Here is a 25,690-nt window from a genome sequence, read left to right as displayed (position 1 = left end):
TCACCACCATATCTGATTGCAATTTCTCTTTCTTTTATTCATTGTCACTTTCTAGGCTTGCTATGTTGTTGAATTAAAACAAACAAATGTATTTTCTAAATTTGGTTTGAGTTCTTTGATGTGGTTCATCCTTTATAATTGAGACTATCGGTTTGTTTGCCTAATACTCCCTTGTTTCTCTTTTGTGTATCCTTAATGTTCTAATGCTGCTCTTCATAGGCTACCTTATTTTTCCTCCATATCTTGTCTAGTTTCTGTTGTCACTTTATCCAGGGACATTTAACAATTTTCTTTCATATATCAATTTTATTTTTAGAGTCGAAACACAGAATTTTGCATTCTCGTTGATTTGGAATTCTATCCTGTGGCCAAAGTACTTTGTCCTCTGTAAAGCCATGTTACCTCTTTGTTCTGGTTTTGGCAGCCCTAGGTTAGAAGTCTGTACATTTTTTGATTTACAACCCTAATATTAAAAAAAAACAACAACTTCTCCTTAAACATTTCTTCACGTTATATGCTTACTGTACACATCTGTTATATGTATTATATACATACATACATGCATACATACATTTATTCAGCTATTTTTATTGTGTGGCTACTATGTACCAGACACTGCTCCAGGCATTTAAGATAATATATAATGAACTAAAAAAAGAGCCTTTCCTTCATGGAGCTGACATCTTAATAACAATTTAAAAAAAGATGTTATTAATAAAATATATAATATGTCAGAAGGGCATAAGTACCATGAAAAAAAGGAAAAGCAGATTAAGGGGAGTGGAGCGTGCAGGTGGGTTTTCAGTTTAAACTTAGGGCAGTTAGATAGATCTCATTGAGAAAGGTATAAGAGCAAAGACTTTTGAAGGAGGTGAGGGAGTTAGCTGTGTAGATATGTGGGGGAAGGTGGTCTAAGCAGAGGGATGGCGGTGCAAAGACCATGAAGTGGCTGTGTGCCTGTGTGTCTAGCCATTGTGACTAGGGTGAGGTAATTAATAGGCAATGGGGAGAGGGCTAGAAAATCAGATCAGAGAGGAAATGGGGTGGGAGGAATGCAGATCTTATGGGATCTTCTAGGCTATGGTAAGGAAATTGCATTTTTACTTTGGGTGAGGTGGATGATGTTGCAGGGTTTTGAAGTAAGAAGACACATGCCCTCTCAGTCACTGTGACTGCTGTGTTGAGAAGAGACTAGGAAGGTCATGATAGAAGCAGGGATGCTACTTAGGTGAGAGATGTCGGCGATCACACTAGGCTGGTAGCATTCGTGGTGGTGAGAAGTAGCTGGATCTGGATATGTTCTGAAGTTAGAGTTGGTGGGATTACATGAAAAGGGTTTGAGGGAAAGAGAAATCAAGAATGACTGCTAGAGTTTTGGGGAGAGCAGCTGTAAAAATGGGCTTGGGGATGGGGAAGACTACAGGTCGTGAAGAGTTCTTTTGGGGTGGAGAAGGAGCTCTGTATTGGCCATGTTAAATTTAAACTTCTTAGATCAAAAAGGCGGTTGGATATATGAATTTGGTGTTCAAGGGAGGACGGAACTGAAAGTGTTGCTAGACATAGAGGACGAGGACAAAGAACCAGGAAAGAAGACTGAATAGTAGGAAGATGAGAGTAGAAGAATCCAGATCCTGGAGTTCTAATATTTTCTTCCCACTTCCAGGGAACTGTGACAGTATTCGTACCCCTCTTTGGAACCATTGCTAGTATGTTCTTCTGTCATTTACTGTGTGTTGACATCAGGCTTTTAGCACTGTGAAGGCTTTTTCTAAATGAAATATGAGTTCAGAGGATAATACAATATTAATGTACTTGACATGTAGATTTAAAGATGTTAAAATTTTACCTGTGTTTCCAGTTTTTTGAAAAGAAAGAAAAAAGTATAGAGTCGAAGTACTGTTCTTGGATATCAACCTCCTCCTTTTCTTTTTTTCTTTTTCTTTTTTTAGGCGAGGCAACCCTTGGTTGACCTCACAGATAGCAAGGACCTTGACAGCTTACAATCCCTTATTTTTTTATTTTTATGCCTACAGCACCCCTTCTTTCCTCCTCTAAAGTTGGTATACTTCCTTCCATTCCATATCATTGTTCTGACACATATATATGTGTCCATAAATTCATGTATAATATAGTATTGTTTTGTGTATTAGAAATGTACAACAGTGGTATCATACTAAAAGCATTATTTCCAAACTTGCTCTTTCCAGTTCGGCTTTGAAATATATTCATGTTGATATAGATAGATCATTAATTCAATATCATACAATTTATACCAATTAATTTATTCATTCCCCCCTTAATGGACATTTAGGTGGTTTTCTTGCTTTTGCATTACAACAGTGCTGTAGTGAACATCCTTGAACTTGACATCTTGGGCATGTGGAAGGTACACACCTTTGGTTGTGGGTTGTCATCAACAGAATAGGAAAGGAGCCACTTCTCCCTGACTGGCTAGTGCTTGGTAGGTCCACACTTTTTATTTTTTTGCCAATCTTATAGGAGTGAAATGTCCTTTCTCGATTTCTGTTTCTCTGATACTTTGAAGGGGGGCATCTTTTCACATGTTTATAAGCCATCTGAGCCTCCACGTTAGGACACATGGACTCTTCAGACACCAGATCTGCTAGTGCCTTGATCTCTAACTTTCCAGCCTCCAAAACTGTGAGAAATAAATTTCTGTTGTTTGTAAGCCATCCAGTCTATGGTACTCTGTTACAGCAGCCCAAACAGACTAAGAAATTTCTTAAGGCTCCTTCTCAAAAGCCTCTTTGAAATTATTTCCTTTTGATACTCCTTAATGGCCCAGAGAGGAGAAATGTCTTACATCTGGCAAGGGTAAAAGGTGTAGAGAGGGAAAAAAAAAAATAGTAAATTTCCCTTCAAGTTCAGTCTGCGTCAATGCCTCTGCTAACTTGCATGTCAAAGAGTTAGGCTCTAAGAATTAAATACTAATTGTAATTGCTTTTCACATTTGAATGTTTGTCAGTCATAGCAAAGGACCATCAGGATGACTGGGGAAAGTGGGAGTCTCACTGTTATTGGAGATGCTTTTAATAAATCAGCTTTCTGACAGTCTTATAAACTAGGGGGGCAACTCATAAGTTCCTCCACAGCTATGGTGCCTGGGTCTGTCTTGGACACATCTGAGCCGTGGAATTAAAGAGGCTGTTTTGTAACACTCAGGCACTATCCTTCATGCCTTTCCTTGACACCCAGGATACTACCTCTTGCCAGCTCAGTGGTCTGTATCTACAGGGATTCCACCTTTCCAGAGAAAATCTTAGTGAATGTTACTTGGAAAGCAGACAGGACGGGTAACTCAGGAACATAATCCTGTGGGACTGATTTTACACTGAAAGGTAAAACTTGGCCATAATTTCTATAGTGATACAGCTCTCAGATGACACATTGTGGGAAGAAACACTGAAACACTGGTCTTCATTTGGATTTCCCTCTGCCCAGAGCTTACAGCCCTTCTCACTGTAGGCATGCCTTGCTCCTGGACAGTCACGGTTCCCTGCCCCGGGAGACACCTGGTTATCATGAACCTTCCCTTCACCTGAGTTTCCAGTCACTGTATGTCAGAAGTTTGGATAGTGCTGGGAGACGGGAAGGACAGAATAGTCTCTCCCTGTCTTCTAGACTTGACACATCATAATGGTTTACACTGTACACGTTTAAGTAGCTCTGCTGGGTACACTGAGAGGGACCTGTTACGACGTTGCTTCGGTTATAGCCGTAGTCTCTGTGGGGTGGGGGGCTTGCCTGGGGTTTCTCCAGCGTGTTCTTATTGCTCAGATGCTTACTCACAACAGGGAGAACTTACTGCTTGACTAGTTGTCATCGTATTTGGTTGTGTGGTCTTGTGCAGGAGGAGCCCCAGGATGGCTGTTGTCATGCCTAGGACATCAGCGCTGGTGACCATGTTGTAGTGCATGACCAGAATACTGTGGTGACCATGATCCTCTTGGTGGCATGGCAGCTGAATAACTCAGAGGGCTAACGAGGTTGAAGATGCTGAAGGAACCTTCTACAGTGATCGCTAGGAGTGTCCTGAGAGATACCACCAAGTTATGGCCTAAAGTGGGATTGAGGTTGTGATGGGAATCTTTTAGAGACTTTTTTTTAACTGCGGTTAATTCTGGAGTGGGGCGGAGGATAAACCTGGACATCACTTTCCTCCTGTGCTTCCCAGGTGACTAGTGCTCACCTTCTGTGTCTTGTGAGTGTAGGGTACTTTAGTGCTTAGCAGAAGCTGCTCGTGATTGGACTGCTGCTGGACGGGGGCTCACAGGTAGCTCGTTTGTGATGCTAATTCTTGCCAAAGGGATTTAAAATATTGCCTTTATAAAGTGCCTCCCCAGCACAGAAACTTGAAGAATTTCGAATAGCTTGGTTCTTGATTGGCCTTTCGCTGTTCATTCCTTTTTTCAGCTTGATGACTCTGAGAAATGAGCCTTTCCTTTTCTCCCTTCTGACTCCCAGCGTTGTTTCAGACAGAGATTCCTTTCTGTACCTGTTTTCCTTGTACTGTTCACATGCCTTAGGAGTTCCACAGGAGGGGAAGATTCTGTCTGCTCCTGCAGCTCTCGCCTGAACCAAGTGTAACTGCGTAATGAGCCCTCACTTGCATCGTGAGAGGAGTGTGCAGTTCTTATGAAGAAACTGCAAAATGAGAAATTACAGTTTTGCTTAAGGAATCAAAGAACATTTGCGGGGAGGCTAAGGAAGAATTTCTTTTTCTGAGTGGTGTAATTACAAAGGATAGTGATTTTTACAGGAAAAAAAAGATCGCAAGTCCTAATGTATTTGAAAGAATAGACTTGTGAGATGTTTATAATACGTAGATTACTTACCTAAGCCTTTTCTTCTCCTGCATAAGCTCTTGTGATATTTGCAGATGATGTCTAGTAGTTATATTTTTAAAAACAAGTATTTTTTTTATTAGTCTCAACCTAAAAACCTGTTACTATTGTCATAGCCAAAGATTTCACTGCACATTATGTACTTGAGCAGTGTGAATTCCGGATAGCAGACGCCTGGGAAACACCACTAGATTGCAAACCAAATAGGGACCCTCCGTTTATTGCCATGGCCATGTCGGGGAAAGAGGACCATTTATAATTTCCCCCAGGGAAACCTTTGGAGTCATTTACAAAACAAAACAAAACATAATAAAAAACAAAGCTTATACTAGTGGGGTTTTTTGTTGTTGTTGTTTAACTCATGGCAGTGAAACTAGAGTCCCTCATTTTTGCAGTTATCTGACATTTTTGATACTTCGTAGCTTTTAAAGAATTTGCGGGTTTTCCTTTATGTTAGTAGTTCCTTAATTTAAGTCTAGAAAAAGACTGCAGAAGCTGTAGGTGTCTTAAATGGCATAAACTACTTGAAATCAGGTCAGAGGATTAGTTACACTCTGGAAAATAGCATTTATTGACTGTTATATTCAGATGAGTGTGTAAAAGATCATGTTCAGTAAGGTCCTAAAGTGGCAAAAGTATAAAGTGTAAGTTTCTTTTATGGTCTGCCTCTTGTTGAATCACAGAATCAGTTCTTAGCTAATTACCTGGATATTTGGACAGTTTCATTACTAGTTATTAGAGAATGAATTTTCTGTTGGTCAGATTCTTTTTTAGTATCTTGGTACGAGCCCTGTGGCCTGGATCGAATTCAGATTCTCTGCCTTCAGGGACACATGAAAGATTATAGAGCTGTGGTGTCCATGCTTGGCTTTGGGAAGGGTGCCCTTTTGTTATCAGCAAAGGGCTTGTTCTTCAGTCGTTGGGAGTTTCCTTGTCATCAGAAAACAAGAGCCAGCTACCTTAGGGACCACAGAGGTATGCGCTGAACTCGTGGTCAAAGAGAATGGAGTCTGGGAAAGCTCCCTGGGACCGGGAGTTGCTTCATTCTAAAGGAGGACTGAGAAGCAAAGAAGTATGTCCATTCACACGGTGCCAATCTGTTTGGGGGAGTGGGAGTGGAGAACAGTTTATTTTTGTTGATAGCCGTGAAATAGAACATTGTTTCTTGGGCAGCTTTGGATTAAGAAAATTTTACAGTTTTGCAACAGTATTCTTTTTTTTTTTTTTTTACACTACTACAGCACCTGGTCTTCCTAGGTGGTCTCCCATCCAAGTACTAACCAGGCCCGACCCTGCTTAGCTTCCGAGATCAGACGGGATCGGGCTTGTTTAGGGTAGCACGGCCGTTGACACAGCAGTATTCTTGTATAGCCCATTAAGTCCATAAATATGAGGTTCAGGTAAAAAAATGGTTTATCTCTTGCAGGTAAAATCGTATTCCTGCTCTACAAATATTTTGTTTTTCTCTTTTAGACTTGATATTTCAGATGTAGTCTTGCCAATACATTCCTAATTTAAAAAATCTATTTTAAAGAAGGTGCCAACTACTTTCTTGAGAGAAAATTGACATTACAAAGAGCTTTTCCTGTCCCACTGATTAGCATAGAGTCAGACAGAAAGGGAAGCTCTGTGGTCATAAATTGATGACCATAGATTTTAAGTAGAAGAAATCTGAAGCCTGAATTCCTTTGGGAAAAGCAAAACCTTTTTATGATTCTACAGCTCAGCCCAGAGTGGCTTTCCCTGCCTGATCCTTGCACCTTCAGCAGAAAAGTTGGGAATCTAGCGTGATCTGATTTCTCAGGCAAAACCTTTTCATTGAGTCAGGAAGAGACCCTTACAGTACTGACAGTCATGGGAAGTCTGGAAAGAATAAATTCGTGTCACCTTCTGGTTTTTTCCTGAACTCTTTTGAATGTGAAATGAAGAGGGACAGTTGCTTTCCTTTGGTTGTAATATACTGTAGCTCTAAAATTAAAGCCTTTAGAGAACTTAGACGGAATCTGAGAACTGAGAAAGGAAGAGATTGTGGGCTTTTGTGCATAAAAAGATGGATGGAGGTGACCAAAGATGCATCATTCAATGAAAATGTACCAGCTGCCTCTCAGGCACTAGCAGTGTTGTGCATGCTGGGGAACACAGAGCAGGGAACTGAACAGAATTTGTGTTCTTACTCATGGAGCAGATGTTCTGTGAGCTCTAGGGAAATCGTAGCTTGCCAGATGTTTTGATTCCCTCTTTTCCTCTCTTCCTTTATGTTAGGAAAGAAGAATAAGCTGAACAGATTCTGACTGTTGGCTTTCAGCTCACGAAGGACCTGCGTAGCTCTCCTTTCGTGGTCCATGTGCTGCATCCTCTGCCTTCAGTGTGCAACCGGCCCCCTACGCAATGTGTGTTTGTCAAACCATGGAAGTGGGGCAGTATGGCAAGAACGCAAGTCGGGCAGGAGACCGGGGAGTCCTCCTGGAGCCCTTCATCCACCAGGTGGGCGGACACAGCAGCATGATGCGCTACGACGACCACACTGTGTGCAAGCCCCTCATCTCCCGGGAGCAGCGCTTCTACGAGTCCCTCCCCCCCGAAATGAAGGAGTTCACCCCTGAGTACAAAGGTTAGTCACTGGCCAGTTTGGAGAGAGCAGCAGCCTTGGGCTCAGCCCTCTGCTCAGTTTTCCTTGTTTTGTTTGCTCTGTGATGTGATTGTGGGTCTCTGTTGTCTCAAAGCGGCTCAGTCACTTTGTTAAACAAAATTTGAGGCTGAAAGCATCAGTTGAGGTCTTTAGATCTTGAAAATTGAATTTATTGATAGATACACCTGAGAAGAATTCACAGCGTTAAGTCCCATTGGTGAAGGGCATGCTGGTGTCAGGGTTTCCTGTTTGCTGGGATGGTCTAGGAGAGAAGGAGGCAGCCCTGTTCTGGTCCCAGAGGAGGAAGAATTGGGTGCTTTCCAGGCTGTGGCAGGGAGACAGCTGGCAAGGGGGCCCTGTGGAGCCCGCGTCTGGATGTGCTGGGGGAATGAATTGATGGTAAGAAATTTACAGAAAGACTGGGGTCTGGAGGTCCTAACTTTTGAAGGAAAAAGAATCTGTTTCAAAATGGAGGTTAACTTTATATAGAGTAAAATTCTATGAGTATATACCAGAATTAAGTCACTTCATTTTAAAACCTGATTTTTATAATTATGTTTATACACTTTTATGATTACCTGTCATGTATAAGTTATATTTTTTTGTGTTCTGCTTTTTAACTTTTCTAAAGCTGTATGAATTCAGTCATGTTTACAGCATCCTTTACGTAGGGGATCCTCAGTTTAGAAAAACCAATCTGTATCAGTATCGACTTCTGTTTCCTTAACTCTTTATTGTTATAAAATATACATAACATAAAATTTGCCATTTTTACGTGTACACTTCAGTGGCATTAAGTACATTCACAGTGTTGTGTAACTATTACCATTATCTGTTTCCAGAAGTTTTTCATCACCCCAAACAAAACTCTGTAACCATTAAGTAATCTCTCCATTTCTCCCTTGCCCAGAATCCTGAGTAACCTTGACTTTCTGTCTATAAATTTGCCTATTGTAGGTATTTCATGCAAGTGGGACTATGGAATTTTTGTCCTTTTGTGCCTGTCTTGTTTCACTTAGCATCATGTTTTCAGGGTCCATCCATCTTGCAGCCTATATCAGAGCTTCATTTCTTTTTACGGCCGAATACTATTCCACCGTAAATATATAGCACATGTGGTTTATCCATTCTTCTGTAGATGCACATTTGGGTTGTTTCCACCTTTTGGCTATTGCGAATAATGCTTCCGTGAATATTAGCTTACAGGTATGTGTTTAAGTCTTTTCAGTTCTTTGAGGGTTATCCCTAGGAGTAGAATTGCTGGATCATATGATAATTCTGTGGTTAACTTTTTGAGGAATTGCCAAACTTCTATAGCAGCTGTACCATTTGACAGTCTTACCAGCCGTGTTTCTATTTCTCCACATCCTTGCCAACACTTATTTTTCATTTTTAAAATAAATTATTATAGCCATCCTGGTGTGACGTGGTATCTCATTGTGGTTTTGATTTTCATTTTCTTAATGATCGATGATGTTGATGAGCTTATTGGCCAGTTGTGTATCTTCTCTGGAGAAATGTCTGTTCAAGTCCTCTGTGCAGTTTTGAGTTGGATGATTTGCTAGCTACTGTTTTCAAAAACAATCAGAAGAATATTGAATTTGGAGAAATAAATATTCTAAGACTACAAAATAAGAGAGAAGCCAGAATCAAACACAGTGCTTGCTGTCTCTAAGCGGCTAAGGAGCAGCCGTTGCAAATGCTTTGTCAGTGCAGTGTCAGCCTCTTACTTGTCCACACTCAACACATCCATGGCCAGACCTTCTGCCAGAAATGTGCCAAAACCAGACTGAGAGCTACAGGCCCTGCTAGCGCATAGAGCCCTGCTGCTAAGGAGAAAAGCCCTGAAAAGGGAGTTGAGCCTGATTCCAGAGAAAGATTTTCTAAATCACAACCCCCAGAACAGGGACAGGTTGGGATCGAGGTGTCTTCTGGGGTGGAGTGTCAGTCATAGCACTGGTTCAGTGTCCCCCTGCTGCAGCCTTTTCTCAGACTGGGGATCAGAGTCGTTAAAAGCCTAAGTGAATCCGTAGTATCTACTTGATTTTCTTTGCTCCGGCTACATTTTCACTAGAAAAATAATAAATATACTTTCTCAGAAATACAATCCAGTGAAACTAAAACTGATCCCTTCTTTTTAATCAAATGCAGTCCAATTTATTCAAAGGAAAAGGAAGATACTATTGGTCCAATTCATATATTTCAAAGACCAGCATAGGGTTTTTACCTTTAATTTTGAAATAAATTTTACGTTACAGAAAAGTCGCAAAAATCGTAGAGTTCCCGTATGCTGTTTCCTGTAACGCTCCCACGATGTTAATGCAGCGGGTAAAGCCCGTGGCAGGGCAGCACATGTCCCTACAGAGGGCTCCCTTCACGCGCCTGGCTCCCCAGCGGCCCAGCAGGACTGGCAGCCCCATGCAGGGAGAGTCTGACCCATCTCTTCGAGCTCTTGAGTCCTTCTGAGATGATGTTTTAAAACATCTGTATGAATTGAAAGCTGTGGTTGATGGTCTTTCCAAGATGATTTGGGTGCGAGATGCGCACTTGCATGTAACCAACATAATCCAAGCCGATGAGCCCGCCGCTTTATTGCCCAATACACTGGACTTAAATTCATTGCTTGGGAAGGATTACAGGGTGCTGACAGACATCGTGATCATCGCAGACCCCGCCTCCCCTCTTCTCTCCCTGCACCAGCTGTTCTGTGACCGCTCCTGGGTCCCGTTCACTGTCCACACACATTCAGCAGTCAAGAGCGTGCCAGAAAACCTTGACTGCTTAAATTAGCAGACTAAAAAACAGTTCCTCGATGAATATCAGCTGGGTATTACTTTAATTTGGAAGAATGTGCCAAAGACTCGAATGAAGTTCAGTGTCCAAATGATGGGTCACATTAAAGGAGAAGGGAGCATTGCATGTTTTTTGTTCTCTCTGGCCAGAAGCATAATGCTGTAAATTTAACCCGTATAAATAGCTGGGTTGAGATAGCTGTTCTTCAACTAAAAGGGGGAAGCAGTAAAGTTAAAAAGCCGCTGTCTCCATCATCTCTGCTCTTGGGAAGAGCTTCTGGCTCACTGGGAATGAACTCACTGTGGCAGATGTTGTGCTGTGGTCTTCTCCAGCAGAAAGGAGGCTGCAATGTGACAGCGCAGTACGACGGTGCAAGCCACCATGCAGAAGTGGGTGGGGGCCTGCGAAAACCTGGCCCCTTTAACACTGCTTACAAGATCCTTAAATGAATTTCAGTAAGCAATTTTAAAGGATTTAGATTTTAAGAATGGTGCTGTTACATGCGTATGCTATAATCAAAGTTGGGTATCTATAAATACATCATATTTAAAGCATAACTATAGTACAACTTGTAATTACCAAAACCGGTAAATGGACATTGATATAAATACTATTAATTAATCCATACACTGTATTCAAATTTCGGCAGTTTTCCCACTTATGTCCTTTTTCTGGTTCAGGATTTCACATTGTATTTAGTCCTTAGTCTCTTCCACTCTGGGATAGTTTCTCAGTCTTTCTTTGTCTCTCATGACATTGACACTTAGTAAGAGTCCCAGCAGTTATTTTGTAAAATGTCCTTAAACGTAGACTTGTCTTATATTTCCTCATGACCAGATTGAGGTTATATATTTTGGGCAACAGAAATGACCCTGTGTTTTCCTCAGCTCATCATGTCAGGAGTACCTGTCTTGTTACTGGTGATTAACTTTGTTCACTTAGTTTAGGTGCTGTCTGCCAGGCTTCTCCACTGTAAAGCTATTATTTTTCCTGTTGTAATTAATGAATATCTTAGGGGAGACACTTTGAGACTACAGATATTCTGCTTTTTGTCATTCTTTAGTCCACTAATTTTAGAATCCATCAATAGTTCTTGCCTACAGCAGTTATTACTGTGATGCATGCCTCATAGTGACTTATGTTTCCATCATTCCTTCTGTATTAATTGGAAGTAATTACAATTCTGTAAGGAAGAATCGTCCTTTCTCACTCATTTATCAGTATGGACTTAATGAATATTTTATTGCTCAAATTATTCTTGATTTGGTCACTGGGTCTTGTGTACTTGTGACATATACTCCCACAGTTTTTATACTTTTTTTACTTTCAGTTACTACAAGATACTCTTGTATTTTTCCTCCTCCATTAAGGAACCAACCATTTCTCCAAGGAACTCTGTTTCCTTTTTTTGTAGGAATAGTGTTTAGAAAAGATAAGATCTTGGCACTAGATATACTGAGTGCTACTGGAATATCATTACTTTTAGGCCCTTTCAGTAGACAAATTTAGAAAATGCATGTATATATACTAACCCACACCTATATACACACATCTGTATTGCCAGACACACAGGTAATTTAAAAACTCAACCAACCTAACGAAAAATGCCAGTAACATTCCATAGTACTAGATGTGAAGTTCTAGGCTTCTGTATCTTTATGCAGAACTTTGCCTCATTCGTTTATCAAATATTTTTTGAGCATCTACTAAATGTCAGGTCCTGTACTCATCAGTGTAAAAGGCAAAAAAAAAGTCCATACCTTCAAGGAGCTTACATGCTAATATGAGAAAAGGTAACAAACATAGACCAAACAGTTACAGATTGTGATAAATGCTACGAAGAAACTAAGTAAGGTTCTGCAGCTGAAAATAGTAAGGCTTCCGGAACGGAACACTTGCTATAAGGTGATCAGGGAAGGAGTATATGAGGAGACTTGAAGGACTGAAGGATGAAGAGCAGCCTTAAACATTTCTCTAGAGAAGATACACAAATGGCCAATAAGCACGTGAAAAGATACTCAGCATCATTAGTCATTAGGAAAATGCACATCAAAACCACAGTGAGATGCCACTTCACGCCAGGATGGCTATAATAATTTATTTAAAAAATGAAAAATAAGTGTTGACAAGGATGTGGAGAAATAGGAACATGGCTGATACAGCTGCTACAGAAAACAGTTTGACAATTCCTCAAAAAACCACAGAATTACCACATGATCCAGCAATTCTACTCCTAGGGATAACCCTCAAAGAACTGAAAACAGATTCAAACATATACCTGTAAGCTCATATTCACAGAAGTATTATTCGCAATAGCCAAAAGGTGGAAACAGCCCAAATGTTCATCAACAGAAGAATGGATAAACCACATGTGCTATATATTTACGGTGGAATAGTATTTGGCCGTAAAAAGAAACGAAGCTCTGATATAGGCTGCAAGATGGATGGACCCTGAAAACATGATGCTAAGTGAAACAAGACAGGCACAAAAGGACAAAAATTCCATAGTCCCACTTGCATGAAATACCTACAATAGGCAAATTTGTAGAGATAAAGTCGAGGTTACCCAGGATTCTGGGCAAGAGAAATGGGAAGTGATTACTTACTGCTTACGGAGTTTTGTTTGAGGTGATGAAAAACTCCTGGAAATAGATATTCTATTGATGTTTTAAAGATAAGAGAATATTGTGAATAACTTTGTGCCAATAAATTCTACAACTTAGATGAACTAGACAGTTTCTTAAAAGAAACACTATAAAAACTCATTCAAGAAGAAATAGATAATCTAGATCGTCCTGTCTATTAAACAAATTGAAGTGGGAGTTTAAAGCATTCTAACAAAGAAATTCCAGGCCCACCCTCACGGCTTCCCTGGTGAATTCTACCAAAGATTTAAGAAAGAAATATTATCCAATTCTACACAAACTTTTCTAAAAAATTGAAGAGGGAATATACCCTAGCTCATTCTGTAAGTCCATTATAAGAAAATAAATGTCCTTCAAGAACCGAGATATAAAAAAATTTGAAAAAAGTTTTAGTGGATTGAATCCAGTATGTTAAAAGGATAATATGTTGTGACCAAGTAGGGTTGATATGAATAATGCAGGGTAGGTTGCAGGTAGGTTTAACATTCAAAAACTAAAGTGATTTACCATATTAATAACCTAAAAAAAGGAAAAAAAGTGATTATCTCAACAGATGCAGGAAAAGCGTTTGATAGTATCCGGCATCCATTCTTGATAAAACAACAAAACTCTCAGCAAACTAGGAATAGAAGGAAAGTTCCTCAACTCGATAAAAGGCATCTATGAAAAACCTACAGCTAGCATCATGCTTAATGATCAAACAGTTGCTTTCCCTGCTAAGATCAAGAATAAGATAAGGGTTGTCCATGCTCTCCATTTCTAGTCAACATTTTACTGGAGGTTCTGGCCAGGGCAGTTAGGCAAAAAATGAAATGATCGAAAGCATCTGAATTGGAAAGGAAGAAATAAAACTCTTTATTTGCAGACAACATAGAATTCTGTCTTCAGCCAAACTAGCAATCAAGTATCGGAGTAGAATAAAATCCTGCAAAGGACTCAGAAAATTGATCTCCTAAACACCCTTCCTTAGGAAGTTACTTGGATATTCCACTCTAATAGGGAGTAAACCAAGAACGGGAAGTAGAGGATCATGAAAGAGAGTTTTCACTCTGGTCCGCTGCAGCAGAGAGGGGTCCAGCATGGGAGCTGTGTGGCAGGCCTAGAGGACACTCTAGATCAGAGCATGGGGGAGTGCCCAGGAGACAAGATTGTAGACCAGAGGGCATTCAGACTTGAACAAAATTGAGACTGGTGAAGACAGAGGAAGTTAAAGAGGTGCAGGCCTGCAGGAGACGCAGCTGTCTGTGTAAGAAAGCCGGAGCACTGATGCGGAGCCCCCTAAGGTGAGGCATATGTTTGAGCAGTGTGATGGGAATGTGAGAATAAAGAACTCATTTCACTTTGATGTTTTAAGGATTTTTTTTTCTAAAAAGACTCAGGGATTAGAGCAGTGCCCATTTGGAGAAGGAAATGGGCTGAACAGAAGGATATTCTTGGTCTGGCATATTAACATTCATAAATGCTTCTCACTGATTTCAGTTTATAGAGCCAGTTGTGCACACCAAGAGTGAAGAAAGACATAGCAGACAGAAGGTTGGATGTGGAAGTTAAAAGGCAGTCTGGAAGTTAAAAAAAGCCAGAAACCTTCCTTCTTGAGTTAGGTTTCTAGGTATTGCATTTTAATTGCTTTGGTAATGATCCAGAAGAAACTAAGAACAACCTGTTAGATAAAAATGGACCCAACAAACTGTTTTGCATGAGTACAGCATGGAAGATACAAAGCTGTCTCAACTTAAAAATGCCAGCAGAAGTTCTCTCTGGTGAGATTGATTAGAATCGCCTGATGCTCGGTGTGGGCAGGAGACATACTTTTAGGACTTCCTTGGAAGGGTAAGTCCTGAGGTCTCTAGGTGACACCGTCAGGCAGAAGGAAACCCAGATCTAGAAAAGGACACAGGAAATGGCAGTATCATAGATCAGTTCAGTAAGTAGAGAGTTAAATTATGTCAGGCGTGGATGTCACCGAGGGAGCACAGTTCTTTTGAATGGTACAGAAGTCAGTAATTGAAAATAAGAGAATGGAAATAAATATGGTTTTATCCAAGATCAAAGGTAAGTAGCAGACTTAGAGTGGGAGTGAATAGTCAGCCAATTTCTGGAAAGATGTCTGCTGGTCATTGCTCGTACCTCGATCGACAATTCGTTCAGGGCAGGTGACGTCAGTGTCAGCAGTGTGTACTGCATGGATCCAGCCCATGTAGACATTTGTTGATCGGCTGTCTTTTTTCCAACAGGTGTGGTGTCTGTTTGTTTTGAGGGGGACAGTGATGGTTACATCAACTTGGTAGCCTACCCTTATGTGGAAAGTGAGACCGTGGAGCAGGATGATACCCCAGAGCGGGAGCAACCTCGACGCAAGCATTCCCGCCGGAGTCTGCATCGGTCAGGCAGTGGCAGTGACCACAAGGAGGAGAAAGCCAGCCTGTCCTTCGAGACCTCTGAGAGGTAGAGGGGTGGTGAGCAGGGCTGAGGGTGCATCTCCGGTCCCGTCAGCACAGATGCTCAAGACATTTCTAGGGTACCATGCATGGGGAAGTGGGGCCCAAGTTTGGGGAAGGTGGCTGGTGTTCCTGGGCCACCCACGTAGGTGCAGCCATCTGCTGTGTGTCACATCACCCCAGTGATGCCCGCCTCATTATGGCTATAGCTGCTTAAGAGATGCAGCTCTCTGAACTCTTGGGAAGCAAGGATGCCCTGCGCTCTCCAGCTTTGTCATGTCTCACACCCCCAAGACGTGTCAAAATGCATTGATTCCCTGAGAGGCTGCAGCAGCTTTCTAACCTGGAGTTTGTCAGAGCCCAGGAGCAGTAGGAGGCCATCCAGACTAGTGTTCTTTAAGGGCTTTGGTGTCAGACCTCTCCAAGACTCTCTATCAGCTATTAACCCTTTCCCTGCACCTGAAATTTAGTTTATTGCATTGGACATAGATTAGATGTTTTTTGTGAATTAAGAAAGTTATCAAAGAATTATGTTTCTTCATATTTCAGGCAAAAAATGTGAACTCCCACTAGGGTAGCTATAATCAAAAGGACAGACAATAAAAGTGTTGATGAGAAAGTAGAGAAATTGGAACCTTCTCGCATTGTCAATGGGAATGTAAAATAGCGCAGTCACTCTGGAAAACAGTGAATTCTTTAAAAAGTGAGACCCAGCACTTCTTCTCCTAGGTATATACCCAAGAGAATTGAAGAAACATATTCACACACAAAACTTATACACAGACGTTTGTAGCGGCATTGTTCCTAATAGCCGAACAGTGGAAACAACCCAAGTGTCTATCAACTGATGAATGGGTAAATAAATGTGGTCTAGCCATACAGTAGAATGTTACTTTGCCGTAAAAGGTAATGGAGTGTGATACGTGCTGCAGCATGGATGAACCTTGAAAACATTACGCTCAGTGAAAGAGGCCAGACACAACCAACCACGTTATGTGATTCTGTTTATGTAAAATGTTCAGAATAAGCAAATCCATAGAGATAGAAAGCATGTTAGTGGATGCCAGGGACTGGGGGAGGGTGGGAAGTAACTGCTAATGGTGATGGGGTGATGACACGTTCTAAAAATTAGAGAGTGTTCATATTTTACAACCTTGCAAATAAACTAAAGAACCACTGAATTATAACAAAATAAAACAAAACCCCCCAACATAAACTAATGTAAACTAAAAGGAATGTGAGCTTCCTGAAACAAAGTGAAATCAAAATTGTATGATTAAATTATATTTAATTTCACTCAGAAATAAGTTACTATGAATCAGATGCCCTGTGGCCTGACTCAGTTGGAGGTGGGCTTTTCTTAGATGTGGCAGCACACAGTGTGTCTCTGACATCAGACCAGCAGCACACGGCACACCTGGCTCCCACGGCACAAGGGCCCAGGGCGATCCGCTTTCCTCGCTCCCTTTGATGGGAGGGAGCACACACTCATCAAGGAGCCCAGAACCCCACGGGACTCTGGCTGAGAGTGTGGTGTCTCACTTCCTGTGTTCTCAGTTGGGGTTCTCGGTGGCCAGGTCTGCATCTCTGATGCCAGGAGAGGGCATCATCTCTGCTTTGTGGCGGGGTCTCCAGATACTAAACATTCTGTGGAATGTGGACTCCGGCCTGCAGAGCATGGCTTCCAGGGCCTCCTCTTCATTACCCATGGGACTTCCTTATGACTGATGATTATGTGACCTAAGCTTGGTCGTTCAGATGACAAAGATTGTTCTTCAAGCCCATAGCTGGCAGTTGATGCTATTCTGAACAGCCCTTTGAGTGGGCTTTCTTTTGTCCTCCTAAAGTACAGAAATTATTTCCTGTGTCATCTGGTGAAAAGCCAGAGAACATAGAATCACAAGGTCTGCCCGTTACCAGGTTCAAGGCCCTGCTCCGAAGGTAACGTCTCTATCTGCAGTGACCAGACTTCCGTTGGGCTTGTTAGCAGAGTCTCTAAGTCACTCCCAGGAGTGGAGCATGTTTCTTGCCTAGGGCCAGGGCTACAACCAAGGATCATGCCAAGGGCCTTGGGTGCCCTGTGCAGGCACAGAAAACTTCCTTGGATTGACTTGGCAAGTAAATCAACCTTGCCGATTCTTAAAGGAGATTACAAAAAGGCATCCATGAATGGCCTCAGCAGTGCCAGAAGAAAATGGTTTTGTCATGCTGCGAGGCACCGGCGGCTCCTCTACTTCTAGTTGAAGAGCAGCGAGATCTCTGCCAGCGCCTCCTAGCCAGTGTCACCCAGCCGGCCCAGCTCCCTGCCGGGGAGCACCAGCATTTCTGGCACACACCGGCCCTGATGGTCACCTTGATGCTGACCCATTCCACAGCTAGAGGAGAGGCCAGCAGTTCTGGAGAGGGGAGTGGCATGGACACTGCCATGGCGCACATGGTCTCTGCCATTTCCAGGGCACATGGCTTCGCCAGCACTTCACTTTTCACTGCTTGGCGGTGTGCGAAGCAGCACTGCAGATTACTTTAGGCAAAGACTTTTATGTTGGGGGAAAAATGAAGTTGTAGTGAAGTTAGAACCTTTCCAGTCGGAGTCATCTTCGCACCAAAACCCCTTTGTGGTTTGACTTATTTTAGAAACAAAATTCCAATACTCAGATGGCTTCATGCTTTCCACAGGTGCAAACCTTGTCCACTGAGAAACTCAGGTTCCTTGGGGCCTGCCCTTTCTTTTCTGATATTTTCCTCTTTCTTCTAGGCCCAATACAAAGGCAGACAGACATTCATAAGCATAACATCAGCATCAGCTTTCTTCACGTCTTACTAAAGATCTCTTGTAGATATTGTGGACGCTACACTCTTGTCTGAAAGAATAGTTACTCCTGCCCTTAACAGTGGCATCCTGCGCTCCATGCTATATTCGTTAAGTATGAAATTATATGCTTACCAATTTCTGTATTTTTTTAAATTGTGGTAGAATACACATAGCATAAAATTTACCATTTTCAACCTTTTCCCAGCGTACAATTCAGTGGCATTAAGTACATTCACACTGTCCATTTCCAGGATGACTTTACCATCCCTAGAAGGAGCTCTGCACGTATTAAGCAATGAACTCTGTCCTCCCCACAAACCCTTAGCAACTGCCATTCTACGTTCCGTTGCTGTGAATTTGCCTCTATCTTGTATGAGTGGAATCATACCATATTTCTCCTTTTGTGCGTGGCTTATTTTACTTAGCAGAATGTGTTCAGGTTCATCCAAGTTGTTACATGTATCAGCATTTAATTTTTTCGTGGTTGAATACTATTCCATTGTATACATATGCCATGTTTTGTTTGTCCGTTCATCCACTGATGGACACTTGGGTGGTTTCCAGCTCTCGTTTACAGTAATGCTGTTGTGAACATTGGTGTAAAGTAATTATTTTTCTGTTTCTGGTTCTTTAGGTATTTATTGAGCCATATGATAATTCTGTGTTTAACTTTTTTTGAGGAATCGCCAGACATTTCTACAGTGGCTGCACCATTTCACATTTCCACCAGCAGCGCACGAGAATTCCAGTTTCTCTACCTCCTCCACACTCATTCCCGTTTATTTTTGTACTAGCCTCCCTATAGGTGCGAAGTGGTATCTTCATCACACAGTTAAATGCAAAGAATTGTTTTTTGGACATTGTTTGGAGACACACAGGAAGATCACTAATACCGTTTACTCATTTGTATGTGCTCGTGCATCTGGGGCCCCCATGCCACCCACCAGCAGGGTCTGTGAGTAGCAGATTAGGCCTGACCCGCCCTGTGCAGTGAGACCCCAGAGGGTGACTTGTCCGAGCCTGTTAGCAGTGTGTATGTTTTTCCTCCTTAGCTCCCAGGAGGGAAAGAGCCCAAAGGTGGATCTGCACAGCCACTCAGATGTCCCTTTCCAGATGCTAGATGGCAACAGCGGTCTGAGTTCTGAGAAGATCAGCCACAACCCCTGGAGCCTGCGCTGTCACAAGCAGCAGCTGAGCCGCATGCGCTCCGAGTCCAAGGACCGGAAGCTCTACAGTATCCTTGTTACTGCTCCTTCAGCGGTGTCTGCCGCGGGGCCTATGACAGGCTGCTTTCCAGTACCATGGCTGAGGCCCACTGCTCTGAGTCTTCTCTTTTGTTCTCATCTCCCTTTTTCATAGGCTCTTCTTTCTCGTCCTCTAATTTCATCAACATGTTGTTTTTCTGCCTTCGGGAGCTGTTAAGACTGAATATTAAACTTGGCAGTCTGGAAGAGTGCTGTCCAATAGAACTTTCTGGGACAATGGAAGTATTCTGTATCTGTGCTTTTTATTAGTGGTAGACATTAGCACATGGAGTATATACAGTGTGGCTGCTGTGACTTGAGTTACTGAATAAATAAATTTAATCAATTAAACTTTAAATTTAAATCACCAGATGTAGCTAGCGGCTACCATATTTATCAGTCCATGTCTAGAATCAGGCGTGTGTGTGTGTGTGCACGTGTATTTCTCCCCTCCCAAGATAATAATTAAGAAGTACTACGTTTGATTTTTTAAAAAAATCCAAACACCATACCTGTACAGTGTTAAATAATTTTAAGATGTTAAAGTTAAAAAAGTATTATGAAGTGTGGATCCTTATAACCATTCAGTGTTTTGCAGTAATAGACAATAACTAATACTGAGAAACTGGGAGGGGAGTGTGCTGAGCACTTCATATGTATTTACTCAGTTTTCGTGACAGTCTTTTGAGGGAAGAACTATTAGTATTTTCATCTTTCGATGAAAGGAAGCACAGGGAGTAAGTGTTTTGCCCAGAGTCAATGAGTGGCCAAAGCAGGATTCAAGAGCCCGTGCTCTCGGGTACTGTGAGGTTTTCTGCAGCTTTAAGTTTTATTTTCACTTATAGCAGGTGATGAGATTAATTAAAGGCCAGATTGAATGGTTTTCTATAAGTTATTTAAAGAATTAAATGTTAAAATGTTCATCATCAGCGTGATGCTGAGTGTCTTGTCCTCTATGATTATTTGATCATGTAATAGTTCCCAAATATGAAACTGAGGTCCAGTTGCGAGCCCCAAGGGCTTTTGGCAGACATGTGACAAGCCCATACCTTTATCTAGGATTGTTGCAGACAGTAGATTAAATGGAGACATGAATATATAAATGATAGGCGCCAGGGCCATAGAGCTGTTTGGAGCAAATGATCCTAGAAGTACTAAGGGATAAATTTTTAAATATACAGGCCACTGGTTTGAAGTTAAGACAGAAAATGGCAACATAGGAATTTAAACCAGCTTTTTCTAAAGATTCCCATTTGAGAATGTTAAGTCTAATTTCTCATTTTCGTAGTGCTACAAAGGTGTCTTCCTTATTTCCTAGGCCTGGGTGAGGCGCTGGCTTGAGTGGGGACTTGGTTTATTGATGGTGCCAGGGATGGATGTGAATCTGCCAAACCTTTTTTAATCTGTATGCCTGTAAGACACATCCAAAGAGTAAAGTTAAAATGACATGAACAGATGTGGTGTAAACACACAGTGGAATATTATTCAGCCATGAAGAGAAATGAAATTTTGTCACATGCTGCAAAATGGATGAACTTTGAAAACATTTTGCTAAGTGATATAGCCAGACACAGACAAATATTATGACTCCACTTAGATGAAGTACCTAAAATAGGCAGATTCATAGAAACAGGAAGTAGAATAGTGATTCTCAGGGACTGAGGCAGGAGAGAGATGCCTGTTAGTGTTTAATAGGCACAGTTTCTGGGAAGATGAAAAAATTCTGGAGGTGGATGGTGGTTACAGTTGCACAAGAATGTGATTCTGCTTAATACCACTGAACTGTACACTTAAGTATATTTAAAATGGCAAATTTTATGTATATTTTACCACAGTAAAAAAATTTTTTAAAGAAATATTAAGCCGGTGGTGTGAGTTCACATTTGAGAGTTTGTGAGGTGATACAAATTGCATTAGATGAGACTGCCTCCTTTTATAGAAAAACTTGCTTGTGCTTTCCTGGCTGTGGCTCGTGGTAAGTGTGGTTGTCATTCTCCTTGACCGTGGCCCAGAATTCCTCCTGCTTGAGAACGTGGTGCACCACTTCAAGTACCCCTGTGTGCTGGACCTGAAGATGGGCACCCGGCAGCATGGTGATGATGCCTCAGCTGAGAAGGCAGCCCGGCAGATGAGGAAGTGCGAGCAGAGTACGTCAGCTACGCTGGGTGTCAGGGTCTGTGGCATGCAGGTGAGTTGCCCCCTGTCTGGTGAGAGCCTAGGTGCTGCTGCTAGTTTGTTTTCAGTTGCCCATGTACTCGTCTACTACTCTTGCTGAGTGTCCCCTTTGCCCACATTGGTCCAGAATCTCCTCTCACGGGGGCGTGGGGGGGTACTGAGTACATCCTTAGAATTATGTTTCTTGACCTTTCTTGTCCTTACCTGGTGACCTTGGTCTGGGCTCGAGGTACAGAGCTGCTGTGAGAGCCTGTTGCCTTGACTTTGGCATAAGACTCTTGTCAGTAAGTTCTTAGTTTGAGTCCAGCGGGCCCCAGGGCAGCTGGGAGAAGGGCTTCCAAGGTGATGGTGGAGAACCTGCAGGCCTGGGCCTTGCTCCCTCTTGGATTAACTGTAGGAACACTTGAGGTGAACCTGGCCTGCGCACCTCAGTTGTGGAGGGGCGAGCAGGAAAGCTCAGGTTGGTCAGAAGTACTTTCCAGACAGTTCTTGCCCGACTTCTGGCACTCACCCTTGTCTGTCTCCTGGGGTTTCAGGTGTACCAGCTAGACACAGGGCATTACCTCTGCAGGAACAAGTATTACGGCCGTGGGCTCTCCATTGAAGGCTTCTGCAATGCCCTCTATCAGTACCTGCACAACGGCCTGGACCTGCGTCGCGACCTTTTTGAGCCCATCCTGAGCAAACTGCGGGGCCTGAAAGCGGTGTTGGAACGGCAGGCCTCCTACCGCTTCTACTCCAGTTCCCTGCTTGTCATCTATGATGGCAAGGAGTGCCGGGCCGAGTCCTACCTGGAACGCCGGTCTGAGATGCGTCTCAAGCACCTGGACACAGGGGTGCCTGAGGCGGCATCTCCCTGTGGCCCTAGCACCAGCCCCAGCAGCACCAGCCCCGAGGCCGGCCCCTCCACTCCACCCAAGGTGGATGTCCGCATGATCGACTTTGCACACAGCACGTTCAAGGGCTTCCGGGATGATCCCACCGTGCATGACGGGCCGGACCGAGGCTATGTGTTTGGCCTGGAGAACCTCATCAGCATCATAGAACAGATGCGGGACGAAAACCAGTAGGCCCAGCTCTGGGCCCCCAGAACCCCTTCTCCACCCGCAGGCAGGGACCATTGATCCAAACTCACCGTGAGGATACAGACTTGCTTTTAAAGGGTTATATTTCTCTTTGGTGTAAACTAAAAGAAATGTTTTTAGCTGTAGCCTGGAATCCATATATATATAAAGTGAAGGAGGGCAGAACACACATCCTCTCAACCAGGCTCCTTAGCTCTACAGCTCTGACTGCCGTGTCCCGGCTGTCTTAGGAAGGAAGAGGTGCCCCTGGTGGGCTTGGCAGCGGGGACAGGGGACAGCCCTTGGACATTGGTTTCTCTTGCCTAGGTTTTTGGGGTCTGTGGCTGCAGGACCCCTCCATGCCCACTCATCCCTTGTTCCTCAGTAGTAGAGAAGTTGAGTGCCCATCTTGGGGATGTTCTAGTGTTATGGGTGTCAGCCACTCTTTGATGCCCCCAGAGCACTACAATGCCAGCTGCTCATGGCTGGACCCATCCTTGGTTCTGACTTCAGCATGAGGCTAGATTCATGGGCTGAAGTCAGCTTATGGCAGCGGGCGGGCCCTGGGATCCCCTGGCACTCTGGCACTTGAACCTGCTCCTCCCCTGCCTGGACACCCCAGCCAGCCTTTCTCACCAGGATCCTGGCCTAAGGAGTTTACCATCTCTTGTCCCACTGAAGGGGCTCTTGCTGTGCTTGCTGTGGAAAATCTGTGTCCCAGCAGACTTCGGCCTCTGGTGGCTCTGGCCCAACAGGATCTGCAGTTCTTGTACTGTGGGTGAGAGTCCCCGTCCTTCAGCTTGGAGAGCTGTGCTGCCTCTGGGTGGGCTGCTCCTCCCAGGGCTCAGGGGCTCCCCTTTCCCCAGGCCCGGCTCAACTCAACAGCCCGTTATGAGAAGCTCCAGGCTTGTGTGAGAGAACGTCAAGCCTATCTGCACATAGGGACATTGTGCCCTGGAGCAGGTGCCCAGACACTGCTAATGAGAGTTTTGTCTTAACAGTTCTGGGGCCCCTCAGCCTGTCTATTTGTCTATCTGCCAGTCCCTGTCTCTTGGGATCCTTCCCTTGAGGTGTAGCTTTGTTGGTAAATATTGATTTCCTTCATGCTTTCTTCAGCAAAATATTCTCTCTCCTATTTGAGGGGAGCTTTCGCCCCTGTGCCCTTTCTTAGCAGGTGCTACCTTTTTACAGAGAACTGGTAGCAAAAGGAACTGTAGGGGGTGTTTTCCTGCTGGCCCAGCGCCCCTCTCTGGGCCTGGAATGTGGTGTTGGCACTGACAGTGGCACAGCGAAGGCCCAGTGCGCGGCCCCTTCCTCCTCAGTTTTTATTTTTACTGCCAACCCTTAATGGCACAGAGACCTGCCACTTCTAACACATGTGGCCAGGAGGTGACACTGCACTCATCTAACCATTGCCAAAGTTAGTGCCCTCACCTCCAAGCCTAGGGCCACTGTAATGGTCACTTTCGGCATGTCCCCGTTTGGGCATTGAAGGAAAGCTTGCCAGCCTGTGTCTGTGAGAGGCCTTGGTAACTGATGGACTAATTTCTGGTCCTTAGAGATGCAGCCTCACACATCTTAAATGGGCACCATGATGGACCTTGTCTCTCAGTCCTCTGACCCTGGTGCCAGTGGTGGGCAGGTTCCCATTCCTGGGAGGGGCAGCTTGCCTATTATTGGTCATCAGTGACCACCTTCTCTCCTCTACTATTCTGTGGCTTCCGCTGTAGAGGCAGTAGCCATTAGTGTAGACAGTCATTTCCTGGCAGGGCAGAGGCTCAGACAAAGGGTCTGGGGCCACTTAGATTCCCTCTCCAGCCTGGGGATGTGCTGTGCCTCCTGAGTTCCTCTATTTTGGGAGCAGTCTACCCCTCCCCCCTCCCGACCTCATAGCAAGAGAGGTTGTACCCACTTAAATTCAGTGTTTTCCTGGCACTAAGCGGTGGGCCTAGGATTTGCTGCTTCCTCCCAGGGCAGAGCCGTTTGGACACTGGGAGACCCAGCCCTTTTATCTAGCAGGTGGTGGGCACGTTTGTGTGCACATGCTCTCTGCTGGAGCCCTGTCCCAGCCAGGCCCTGCCTTCCCAGCCCCAACTTGGGACCAACGTGCAGCGTGGGGTCACAGCTGCGGCGCTCAAGTGACCCCTTTTCTATAATGCGTCCCTGTGCCAAGTCGACACCAGCCCCTGGGGGGTGGGATCGGGCGGTGCTTAAAGAGGAAGGGGACCAGTGTGGCAATTTGCCAGGGACCCCACCCCTCCCTCACATCGGGGCCTGTGCAGTGGCGTGGAGACTCCTCTAAGGGGCCAAAGGCCTAGGCTAGTTCAGCACTGTTCACTCGCTCACACGTGGTCACGTGCACGCCCCCAGATGCAGATATCTTTGAACTTAAAAGCTGTTCAATTTGGTTTTGTTTGTGCCGATTTAAAAAATGTTTTAATGAGGAAGAAAAGATGGAGAACCCAGGGAAGGCCCTGGGTCCTTTGCTTCTCCGGGAACTGTAAGCCCTCGCCTTTGGAAATCGCTTTCTGCTCCACTTTCCTGTCCTCGCCGCCGGAGGCCTGCGCCGGGATACGATACGTGGCTCCGACCGAGTCTGGGCGCAGTTGCGTGTTCTCGGGACCTTGCGTGCGGGGGTAGGGGGTGCTCGGCCTTAGGCCGAGCCGAGCCGCCCCTTTTTGTACACCTAGCGCTGCCCTCCCTGCTTGTGTCTAAGGTCGTGTATGTCAAAATAAAGCCGCTAGAAACTCAGGCGTGTCCGTGTTTTCGTGAAGACCTACGTTTTCCGGGAGATAGGCCGTCTCCGGCCCGCGGCCCCAGCCCCACTTCGCTCCTCCCGGGCCGGAAGCGGCGGGGCGGCGCGGGTCCTGCAGGCACCGGGAAGGAAGGCAGCCTCGCCCTTGGCGCCAGTTCCGCCTTTGGATCCGCCAATGGGCAGCTGACCCGCGGGTCCTGTCGCGGTCCCCATGGCAGCCGGGCGCGCTCGACCTTTCATTGGCTACGTCCGCCGGAGCCGCGCCCCGGC

The 25,690-nt window shown here is 44.1% G+C and overlaps 1 protein-coding gene and 2 pseudogenes across 3 annotated transcripts in view; 2 read left to right on the top strand and 1 right to left on the bottom strand.

The window, feature by feature from the left end:
• IP6K1 (inositol hexakisphosphate kinase 1) overlaps positions 1-25,416 on the top strand; it is a 40,175-nt gene extending 14,759 nt beyond the window's left edge. For all 3 annotated transcript variants that reach the window (XM_039837785.1, XM_039837786.1, XM_039837784.1), the window contains 5 exons: positions 7,128-7,476; positions 15,167-15,377; positions 19,235-19,416; positions 21,439-21,614; positions 22,138-25,416. In XM_039837785.1, the coding sequence (XP_039693719.1) occupies positions 7,254-7,476; positions 15,167-15,377; positions 19,235-19,416; positions 21,439-21,614; positions 22,138-22,671 (1,326 nt within the window). In that variant the 5' untranslated portion in view covers positions 7,128-7,253 and the 3' untranslated portion in view covers positions 22,672-25,416. The remainder of the gene's footprint in view (positions 1-7,127; positions 7,477-15,166; positions 15,378-19,234; positions 19,417-21,438; positions 21,615-22,137) is intronic.
• LOC120582481 (uncharacterized) lies at positions 6,098-6,216 on the bottom strand (annotated as a pseudogene).
• LOC120582365 (aminoacyl tRNA synthase complex-interacting multifunctional protein 2-like) lies at positions 7,486-15,160 on the top strand (annotated as a pseudogene).
• Positions 25,417-25,690: the final 274 nt, after the last annotated feature.

The sequence above is a fragment of the Pteropus medius genome, unplaced genomic scaffold, assembly GCF_902729225.1.
Source record: "Pteropus medius unplaced genomic scaffold, Ma_sr-lr_union100, whole genome shotgun sequence".
NCBI lineage: Eukaryota > Metazoa > Chordata > Mammalia > Chiroptera > Pteropodidae > Pteropus > Pteropus medius.
This window is presented reverse-complemented; position numbering and strand designations above follow the sequence as displayed.